We start from the raw sequence: 11,963 nt of genomic DNA, 5'->3' as shown, positions 1-11,963 counted from the left end.
TACGTGCCACTGGCACGAGGGCCAGTCAGGCGGTACTGGTGACGGCCACGCTCGAAATGGGGTATTTTACATGCCACCTGCACAGGAGCCAGTCCATCGGCACTGGCAACGATCTCGCTCAAATGTCTTTTCACGTGCCAGGCAGCCATATACTTTGTGCAAGTCATATTATCTCTTCACAACATTGGGTACCAAACTAAAGGAACCAACTTTCAAGATGATTAGAAATGTTGATTTATGATAATTTTATTTAATGAAATCCTTGTCAGTTTTAGAACCATTGTTGTAAGATTGTAACCTCAAGAGAAGTTTTAACTGATAGAAATTTTCATCAAATATCTCATTCTTAATTTTATTTACTTGCAATGCAAGTACATATGTCTAATTTCATACACACCTTTCCCTGAATTCTCTTGTTTGTCTTTATCATTCCTCTCTATCTTTGTAATTATGTGTGTTTGTATCTATGTTTATTTAATTGAAAGTATGTGTGTGTGTGTGTGTGTGTGTGTGTGTGTTATTGTCATCATCATTTAATATCTCTTTTTCCATGCTGGCATGGGTTGGATGATTTGACAAGAATAGCAAGTCAGAAGGCTCTGCTAGATTCTATGTCTATTTTGGCATGGTTGCCCTTCCTAATGCCAACCACTTCAGAGTGTTTTTTTACCTGGCACCAGCATTGGTGAGGTCACTAAGTACCCACAAGATAAGACCTCTCAACTGAGCATGCTATAGACTGGAGAAAAAGACTGTGATTGAGGGAGAGGAGCGGGTGTCTTCCTGAAGAGATAAATACATAGCTTGCTCACCTGGAACATGGGAGAGGGAGAGAAAAAGACATGAGGTTCGGGTAAAATGTGAATATGAGACTGAATAAGAAGTGCACTATGTGAAAATATTATGACAGATGATTAGAGATAGGGAATGAGTTTGGACACAGAGAAGATCAGTTCAGTGTAGTGGAAAGTGAAGAAAATAGAAAATGAGTTGTGGGGGAAGGCTTGACAGCCTTGATTCTGCTGAGATGGATAGGTCTTCTCAAGCACAGAATAACACCATTAATCTGGGTCCTCTGTCATCTCCTCTTGAGAGGCTCAATGTTTTAAGGTCAGTCTTCACCACTTTGTCCCATGTTTTCTTACATCAACCTCTTCCACATTTAGTGATTGGCACTTCTTTATACAGCCGTCCTCATCCATCCACATCACATAACCTCACCATTGCACCACATTTGATGCCTTTTATCCCCAATTTTTCTCTAAGCACTGCACATCCATCAGAGCGTACTTGTTTCATTTCATTCAAGTCTTCACAAGTTCTCTGCATTCACAGCCATGTTGCATTGCTATTTGTACATAGGCATCATACAAATTGCCTTTCATTCTGTGAGAGAGGCCTTTTGTTACCAAAATAGGTCAAAGTTCTCTGAGCTTACTCCAGCCAATTCGTATTATGCATGTGTGTGTGTGTGTTTATATTCTAAACCAGCACCCTCTTGTGCCAATCATAAAAAGTATTCTGCAGCTAAGAGAAGCACAACCAGTATTTTGCGTGTGTTTTTGATACAGCAGTTAATTTCATTTTTGTATTTGGTTTGCAAGATTTTTTTATGTGAATTTGTGTGCTGAAGCATATTTTATTGTGTCTGGGGAGAGTCATTCTCTTTTGGTGCTTTATTATTTAACACTCACCAGTTCGATTATCACTCATTTATTTTTTCTAAAATGTTTGTTGCATTTTGCAACCTCTTCAATAGTCATTGACTCTTTCCGTTAATGTTACATGTAAAGAAATAATAGTATTTGTTAAAATCTTTTATTTACATTATCTTGACTTTCATAAGTTGTTTTATTTCAGTTTGAAGCTGCATGGGCTTTAACTAATATTGCTTCTGGTACATCTATTCAAACAAGAGTAGTTATTGAGGCTGGAGCAGTTCCTATATTCATCAAACTTTTGGAATCTGAAATAGAAGATGTGCAGGAACAGGTCATTTATTATTTCATTATATTAATTCAGTCAAAGCATTTTTTGTTGAACACAAAACCCATTAAAAAAGAAAAAAATAAGTTTTAAAATAATGTTCATATATTAAAATTTGAATAGAAAAAATAAATGCCATGTCAGTTGTTTCTTTTCTCTCATTTTTTTTTTTTTTTTTTTTTTTTTTTTTTTTTTTTTTTTTTGTCATGTTTGTGTCATATGTATTTGTATGTTATTTTTACAATCTTGCCAAATTTACTTCATTTGGCACTTTAAAGAAATTTATTTATTCGCTCGATAGAATAGAACTTTGAAATGTGTAATGCTTTTTAAAGACTGAAACTTATTTCTTAAAATATTAATCCAAATAGTTTTACATTTTTTCATATTCTGATTGATTTCTCTTTTAATTACATATTTTAACTTTCTAAAATATTATTTTAAACTTTCATTCTCAGGCTGTGTGGGCTTTAGGAAACATTGCAGGAGATAGTCCAGAATGTCGAAACTATGTTTTGAATGAAGGCATATTGGTACCACTTTTACAGTGAGCTTATTGATTTTTATTTTCAATATAATGTCTGAAAGTAGAAAATTCAACATGATATAACATTTTTTTCTTCCAAATAACATGACCATGTTGCAGGAATTAGGTAAAAATTTTGAATTAAACTAAAATGCTGCAAAATTCAGGATTACCTTGTAGTTTTCTCTTAAACAAACTAAAATTCATCTGAAAATAATGCTGACCCCTTTTTATACAAGTTCACTATATATATGTACTAGAGTACCCAAGCTGTCGGTAATGTCAGAGTTATTGTCGAAAAAGTTACCCAATGAAAGTTGATAATTAGAGGAATAGGAAGTAAATAAAAAATGCTAAACTAACAGGGAAATAAGAAAACTATATTTATCATTCCCAAAATGCTATACAGGTATGATTCACAGCAGAAGTTTATGAACAACATTTCTTTGTAGACATAAGGAGGCACTAACACACCTTGGCCTTCTGAATTTTCAGTCTGTAATTTCAAAGTGTTCCTTACCCTAACCCAGATCAGGTTTTTCACAGTGTAGGCTATAGATTCTGCAGTTGTTGTTGTTGGCACTCCATCGCTTACGACGTCGAGGGTTCCAGTTGATCCGATCAGCGGAACAGCCTGCTCGTGAAATTAACGTGCAAGTGGCTGAGCACTCCACAGACACATGTACCCTTAACGTAGTTCTTGGGGATATTCAGTGTGACACAGTGTGACAAGGCTGACCCTTTGAATTAGAGGCACAACAGAAACAGGAAGTAAGAGAAAGTTGTGGTGAAAGAGTACAGCAGGGTTCGCCACCATCCCTTGCCGGAGCCTCATGGAGCTTTAGGTGTTTTCACTCAATAAGCACTCACAACGCCCAGTCTGGGAATCGAAACCACGATCCTATGACCGCGAGTCCGCTGCACTAACCACTGGGCCATTGCGCCTCCACTCTGGCTGTTGCAATGCTGGGTGAATTATCTGAATTTATGAACATTAAAACATTGAGACAATAAATATAACAGAATGAACTTCTGAATGCAAAAAATAAACAGAATTCCAGCAAGTGAAGACCTTGTTTGAAAATTTAGAAAGATTTTTATTAGTCTTCGTGAAAAAAAAAAGAATCAAACTTAAGTGTTATTGGCAACAACAGCAACATACCTAAAAAAAAACTGTTCAGGCTACTATGATATGATAAAGAAATCTCATATAAATGTTGTGGTGCATGGCAAATCATCAAAATTTATGAATATTAAAATGTTATTTAAACATTAAGAAAGTAGAGTGAACTTCAAACAGAACAACTAAACAGAGAAGCTGTTGCAGTAGGAAAGTAGCAACACTATTGGTTAAACACTATTGGTTAACTAAGAAAACATCAAGCTGTTTCATAAGCTCTATGATACTAATACAAAAAATAAACAGAACAACAATGATTTAGAAAGTAAATTTTATAAAGTGGAACAAATTCACCAGTTTCAAATACTAAAGTATATATACAAAATTGGAGCCTGGTGTAGCCATCCGGTTTCACCAGCCCTCAGTCAAATCGTCCAACCCATGCTAGCATGGAAAGCGGACGTTAAACGATGATGATGATGATGTTTGTGAGTGGCTAAGGTTTAAGCTCTTATGTAATTGTGACTGTTCGTAGAAGCTAACAGCATTAATGTCTTATCTTTTGTTAGAACTTATTTTAAAATCTGTGGCTGTAGCTGCAGAAGCTAAAGGATCCCACCATGTGTGTATTGGTACACCTGATCTATGTCATTCCAGCTTTGACCATCCCGTTTTTAAATCTGGGGTGTAATTTGAGCGAGTTTTGACTATACTGGCAGATCAAACAACCACATAACCATGCTCTTTGTCTGTTTGAGATTCTGCTCCATTTACACAATAGTCAGTGATTAGTAGTAAGTTACTTTGTCCTAGGTCAGCTGTGACCATTCTATCTTTTAGTGTATCAGACATAACATTTTCCCGTGTGGAGTTACCCCTACACACACACACACTAGCAGGGTGTGATTTGTAGGAGATTTGGTAAATATTTCTAGCAGATCAAGTAACTAGAGGTTTCTCTGTTAGTTTGTCTTGTGGTATATTCTTCACCTAACTGTCCTCTATATAATAGTTCTTTGTGTTTATTGGAAGTCATGTCTTACTGTGGGAACTTTTCTTCCTTAATTTTTCTCTTCTTTGACTTAAAATCACAAACCACAGATATGTTTGGTACAAGGGATATTTTTTGTGTTCATGTCGACTTTTATTTTTGTTTCTCTTTCTGTTAAGAATAATCATTTTGACTCTTAGACCAATCTCAGTAGATAATCTGTTGGCTGGTTAACTTTCTAAAAATTTTGTTGAAGATTTTAAGAATTGCACTGCAGAAATCCAAAAATGATGCAACTTAATTTCTTCAGTCTTAGAGCCTTCATGGATACTGGTATATCAGTTTTAGTGTTCCGGATGTAACTATTCATATTACCTACCATGATGACATTGTTCCTATTACCTATTCTAAAGGTTTCCTTCACCTGCACAAGGACCTCAAAAAGCTGGTCCTTTTGCTTATTCATTAATCCTAACTGAGACCTAAGGAAAAATCATAAATGCTGTTTCATTGCTTATTAGGAATTTGTGGTTAATTATTCTATCATCTCTCCTTATTAACTCCAATTATTCTACCAACCTAATTTTCTGCTTAGTATATACTTAAATCTGCCATACTGGAGGTCTCTGACTAAAAACAACTCTTGTTATTTCTTGTACTCAACATACATCTCTTCATCTCCATTTTAACATTTCAAGTATTTATCCAGACTAACAATTCATATGCAGCCATAGTCAAATATAACTAAAATTTTATTCTGTGAACTTTAATATCATTAATTATATTGATAATTGATTTAAATAATATTAAATACTTTGCTTAGGAAGTTCTGATTTAATCAAAATAAACTTTGTATTTATATGCATTTGTTTAATTTACTGATAACATTAATTACTTTTTCCCCCCCACTCTCTAGGTTGCTTAGCCAACATCCAAGTTTATCTATGACTAGAAATGCAGTATGGTGCTTATCCAATTTATGCAGAGGGAAAAATCCTCCACCTGACTTTGCAAAGGTAAACAATTATTTCTAACATTTAAATGGAAACTTAATTTCATTAACTATTACTTTCTGTAATTGGTAAATAATACTAAACTGCACGCACACACAAACACACACACATTTGTTCCTGTACTGTTAGACATTATACTTTTTCTTGCGTTGTATCTCTTGTGTCTTCACTGAGTGAACTGGCTATAGTCTCCATCTGATTTTGATGATTACAACAACCTGATATTTACAAGGACTCCAACTTGCAACATTTGGTTAGATAATTAATTGAGAGAATCATTGAATCTAATTCAGAATAAAACTAAGATGAATAATGTGTTGATACCAAGCTGTAGCATTACCTGCTGTATTAGATGCAGGCATAGCTGTGTGGAAAGAAGCTTGCTTCCCAACCACATGGTTCTGGGTTCGGTCCCACTACTTTGGGCAAATGTCTTAGTACCAAGCTTAAAAATATGAGTACTGGGGCCAATTCATTCAACCAAAAATTCTTCAAGGCAGTGCCCCAACATAACTGCTGTCTAATGACTGAAACAAGTAAAAAATATAAATGTATTTTTGCAAAAAAAAAAAAAAAATTAATAATAATAATAATAGAATAGCAAGTTTTTTTATAATCTAATGCTACTCTATAATCCTGTCTGAAATTACCTACACCATGATAGACTGATTCCTAAAACAATCATGCAACTGTCAAGATAGAAAGAAAGTATTCATTAGATTAAGGCTAAAACAGTTCTATGTAAGCTTTAAATAAGTATATGACATAAGTTATTTGAGCATACCTATATAAGCCTTGTGAGTGGATTTGGTAGGCAGTAACTGAAAGTAGCCCATCGTATCTATATATGGTCAGTCCAATGCTGTCGTAGAGGACACTTGTCCAAGGTGCCACACAGTGGACTTGAACCCAGAACTATGTGGTTGGGAAGCAAACTTCTTACCACACAGTCACTCCTGCACCTACTATATATATATTTATTCACACACACATATTAAACAAAATGTAAACAAAATTTAAAAGAATGTTCATTGTCCTAAAGGTGGCAGTGTATTTTGAGCATACTTAGTTCAACTACCCAGAGAGCTCTAGGCTGCTGACAGTGTAAATGGCAGAGAAGTTGTCACTGTACTATAATAGTTGATGAAGGAAGAGTGAGTGAAGCCTGTGGCTAGGTGGGAAATGTGAGAGAAGGGTAGAGAGATGGAAGAGGCAAGCTTAAAATTAAGAACCTCAACTGACCTCAGTTGGCTTTTAATGATGCTAAAGGGACTTTTGATTCACCCTTTAAAATTTGAATTTATTCATCATTAATATTAGCTTGTATTTGCATAGGAAAAATATTTTATTGCAATCTATATTTCATTTAAATTCTAACCCTTTAGCATTTAAACCAGCCAGATCCAACAACTCACATCTACCCTACAAAGTCATTCCAAAAATAAACAATTACAACACTGAAATCTTGAAGCCACAAGATAATGCATGATTAATTCAAAACACCATGAATAAATGATTATTATGTTTAATAGAGTAATCTGAATACTAATGGGTTAAGCTTCATTTTTATAAATTTGCCTTTCAAAAATATCTTCTTATTCTTAATATTTCTTTCAGGTTTCTCCTGCTCTTCCTGTGTTGGCTCGTTTATTATACCATGCTGATAAAGATGTCCTTGCAGATGCTTGTTGGGCCTTATCTTATTTGTCTGATGGGCCAAATGAAAAGATACATGCAGTAATAGATGCTGGTGTTTGCCGTCGTCTGGTTGAACTTTTAGTGTAAGTGCTCAGTTTAGTTTTTTTATTATCATGCAATGGGTAAATTTTTAAATGGTCTCTTCTGTTTTGCATCTAACTTATACCGTAAAAACCCATGTAATTTGTGCACCTGTGTAATTTACACAGGTGATTTTCAGGATAAAAATTATTTTAAAAAAAGCTTCTACTCGTGTAAAATTCACATCTGAAAGTTTTCAGAATTGCCGATATGGCCAGGGGAAAAGATTTTCAATTTAGTTGTATTTAGCATAATTTCACTTACTTATGATTAGATTTTATTAAATTTTCATCAAATAAACATAATTTCTGTTTAACAGGTATCACATTGAAAGCTGTATGTCTTCTCAAATCACAATCACATGAAAAGTTGTTGATAATTCTTATCAACCGAAAAAAAGCTGATAAATACGCACAAGTGTTGCAAAATAAGTTTAATTACCAATAAACATCAACTGACTTAGCAAACTGATTATGTAAACAGAATTCTGATTGGTTGAAAGTGTCTTCTTGTCTCAAGCTCTGATTTTCTGCCTATTCTTGTTAGAACCTTTGATACGAAGTATCAAAATTTCGCACATATAAAATGTCAAGCAAGCTTTAAAATTTGTCATTACTGTTTTATCCAGGAGACCAAACTGATAGTTTGGTAACCCACTAAAATAAACATTAAAAATCAAAAGCAGAAAATAAACAACATTGCAAGTTTAACTCGGTGTTTATTGCACAAGAGAGGTGCAAAATTTAAGAAGCGACTTGTTAGAATATACACATCTGTGAGGAGACATAAACAAGAATAGCAAAAAACCTACTATACCAAAAAAAACTTGTAATACATACAAGTGTTATATGAAGAGAACATAAGACTGCTGCATAAACGACATTAAGCATCATATAAGGTAAATGAAGGTTTCTGTAGGAAAGCTAAATCATATTCACTTAGTGAGTTTACATGCGCAAGGATGAACTATGATGTTACCGTTGGCGTTAGATGCAGTAAGAGCTGGTAGTGGCAATGTCGGTGGTGATAAATTTCATTGTCCTAACGCAGAGAAAGCAAGCAAAAGCTTCCTGGGGGTAAACCCAAGCTAGACTTCTGAAGCGGAGAAAAATTGATCTATTTAAGGAAATGGCTGGACTCCATTGCAATAGGTAGAAACTCTAAGCAATGTAAAATATGGCCCTGACCATAATTACCAGCATGAACGTCAAACTTCAAAATGTAGTCAACTAGTTAATGGTTTTAGTAAATTTATACGGAAAAAGTAAGCATTATACCGTCCACCATAATTAAAAGTCAACTTCATTATATTTCTTCTGTAAAAACCTATTCTGATATTAAATGAGTCAACTTCTGGTACAAATGTTTACATTTGTACATCTTTTTTCAACAAAAAGAAATTTCAAAAAAAAATTCTGGAAACGATCTGCACATGTAATTTATGCACCCCCTAAAGTTTATTTTTGTTTTTTATGAGTTTTTACGGTAATAAAAGTTCTAAAATATAAACAAACAAGACATGGAATTTAAAATATTCATTTAAATTATTTAATTAATAATCAAACCAAAATACAAAGCTATTAAACTCTAAATCTGTTTAATTAAAATTATCCAAGTTGAATTGATTGATTGATCAAGTTTTTCTTCAATTTTCTAGAAATTCCAACTTGTGTGTTGTTTCAGCAGCTCTACGTGTTGTTGGTAACATTGTTACTGGTGATGACTATCAAACACAGGTGATTATTTAATCAAATAATTTTACTTTCCATTTTCTTTACTGTCTTATATTTTAGCATCTTCAAGCATCTTTTTAAGCCTTAAAGCAAGAGTTGGCAAACTGTGGTAAATTACCCCAAGTGGGGTAAAAATGAAATTCTTGTACGGTAATGAGGACTCATTAGACATAAGTAAAATTATATAAAAGACGTGTCCTTTGTTACAACAGGAATTTTTCTTCTGGCATCTGTCCAATGTAATGGATGTGTTTAGGAATACCTAAAGTCAAACATTGACCTATGGGAGACATGTTTTTATCAATTAAAAGGAAGTGTTTAAATCTTGAAAAGTTTCTGTTTGTATCGGATGTCTAAGTTTGCTAAATTTTGTATAATAAATTGTGATTAATGATCAGGTTGCTTACCTTGTTAAAGTGATTGATTTTTTTTTCCCCCTCACTGTTTCAGTCATTGGACTATGACCATACTAGGGCACTGCTTTGAAAGGGTTATAGTCAAACAAGTCGTCCCCAGTACATATTTATCGTTCTTATTTTTGAAAAACCATTAATGAAGGCATAAACAGATCAACACCACTTGACATATGGTAGCAACATAAAGACAGGTTACAGAGAGAAAGACAAACACCACACACACACACATACACGAGGAAAAAGCTTCTTTACAGTTTCCATTTACAAATTCACTTACAAGGCATTGATCAAAAGATACAATATACAAGTCGGTTGTTTAACCATACAGGCATGCCTGGTGGATTTTAATTTATTTTTCCAGTGATGTGAAACAGCAGTTTTTGATGATCTCTTGTTGATGTTTAATACAGAGTGTTTTCTCCAGTATACAAACTTTCAAAATATTGCGCATTTTACATTTATAATCTACCATCCATTCTTTTCCCAGGTTATTTTGAACTGCTCTGCATTACCATCATTGTTACTTCTGTTGGGCAGTTCTAAAGAAGCTGTTCGGAAAGAAGCATGTTGGACAATATCTAATATTACTGCAGGAAATCGAATGCAGATACAGGTAACAATAATTCTTGCTCATTTTGGCACAAGGCCAGCAATTTCAGGGAAGTGGGTTAGTTGAATACATCAATCCCAGTATTCAACTTGTACTTATTTTATCAACCCTGAAAGGATGCAAATTTAAGCTGACCTTAGCAAAATTTAAACTCAAAAACATGTCAGACACAATGCCATTAAGCATTTTGACTAAATATTAACAATTCTGCCAGTTCATTGCCAAAATAATAATTCTTTCTAATTTTTACATAAGACTGGCAATTTTGAAGGGAGAGGTGTAAGTCAATTATATTGACCCTTGTGCTCAACTGGTATTATTTTATCAACCCTGAAAGGATGGAACGCAAAATCAATCTCCATGGAGTTTCAACTCAGAATGTAATGAGCCTGAAGAAATACTACTTAGCATTTTGTCTAATGTGCTGGTGAAATGCTTAGCGGTATTTTGTCTGTCACTACGTTCTGAGTTCAAATTCCACCGGGGCCGACTTTGCCTTTCATCCTTTTGGGGTTGATTAAATAACCAGTTATGCACTAGAGTCGATGTAATCGACTTAATCCCTTCCCCCAAATCTGAGGTCTTGTGCTTCCAGTAGAAGGCATCATTAAAGCAATTCTACTAATTCGCCACCTTAATAATAATAATAATAATCTTTTCTGCTATAGGCACAAGGCCTGAAATTTTGGTGGTGGGGATAAGTTGATTACATCGACTCCAGTTTTCAACTAGTACTTATTTCATCAACCCCAAAAGGATGAAATAATAATTAATAACTATCTTTAGTGTTATTTTCTACTGATGCCTTTTAAATAATCTTTTAATAAGTTAACAATTTTACAAGTTCTGAGAAAATTTAACTGAAGTTTTGATAGAAAAAAATCTAAAGCTAATTCATTTGTTTTGTTTCTAGGCTGTGATTGATGCCAACATATTTCCAGTTTTAATTGAAATTCTTGGTAAAGCAGAGTTTAAAACAAGAAAAGAGGCTGCTTGGGCCATAACAAATGCTACGTCTGGAGGCTCTCCAGAACAAATTCGGTATGATCTTATTTAATATCCAGCATCACTTCAATTAGAATGGTTGAATTATTTTAAATTAACTGTCTGTTTCTTCTATCATTCTTTCTAAAAAAAATTTTGTTTTAAATTGCATTGTATCAAGTTGAGTAAAAAGTAAGCAACACTTTGAACCATGAAGAATTTGTACCAGATTTTTTGCAGGGTTTTGGTATTTTATTTAACATTTTCTTTGCAATTGTCTGATAATACAGACATGCACTTGCCTGAATGCATCGATAAATTATTGATATTTTTTTCACCAATGTTACAATCATTCGAAATGGAACTATCAGCGCAATATTCAAGCAGTTTTGCTATTCGACTTCAAAAAAGGATGTAAAAGCAGCTGAAACTGCTCGCGATATCAATGAAACATTAGGTGAGGAAATGACCAGTGAGTGGTCAGCTCGAAAATACTTTAAACGATTTCACAGTGGAGACCTGAGCCTTGAAGATCATGAGTGTAGTGGACGCCCATCTGTCATTTATGATGGTCAATTAAAGACTGTCATTGAGAAAGATCCACGTAAAACCACTCGAGAACTGTCCAAAAAAATTTCAAGTTAGCCAGAAAACTGCCTGCAACCATTTAAGTGCGATCAGAAAATCAAAAAGGCTCAATAAATGGGTACCACTTGATTTGAATGAAAATCAGAAAATGCACAGGTATGAAATTTGCTCGCCGCTTCTTCTCCATAACTAGACCAATCCATTTCTCGGCTGTATT

General features: G+C 34.1%; 1 protein-coding gene across 2 annotated transcripts in view; it reads left to right on the top strand.

Annotated features, from left to right (window-relative positions):
• LOC106879430 (importin subunit alpha-7) overlaps positions 1-11,963 on the top strand; it is a 55,743-nt gene that overhangs the window by 39,053 nt on the left and 4,727 nt on the right. For both annotated transcript variants that reach the window (XM_014928987.2, XM_052976953.1), the window contains 7 exons: positions 1,861-1,992; positions 2,445-2,533; positions 5,540-5,639; positions 7,254-7,417; positions 9,073-9,151; positions 10,052-10,177; positions 11,088-11,215. In XM_014928987.2, coding sequence (XP_014784473.1) covers positions 1,861-1,992; positions 2,445-2,533; positions 5,540-5,639; positions 7,254-7,417; positions 9,073-9,151; positions 10,052-10,177; positions 11,088-11,215 — 818 coding nt within the window. The remainder of the gene's footprint in view (positions 1-1,860; positions 1,993-2,444; positions 2,534-5,539; positions 5,640-7,253; positions 7,418-9,072; positions 9,152-10,051; positions 10,178-11,087; positions 11,216-11,963) is intronic.

The sequence above is a fragment of the Octopus bimaculoides genome, chromosome 2, assembly GCF_001194135.2.
Source record: "Octopus bimaculoides isolate UCB-OBI-ISO-001 chromosome 2, ASM119413v2, whole genome shotgun sequence".
NCBI lineage: Eukaryota > Metazoa > Mollusca > Cephalopoda > Octopoda > Octopodidae > Octopus > Octopus bimaculoides.
Note: the sequence above shows the minus strand (reverse complement) of the source record. Positions and strands in the feature narration are given on the sequence as shown.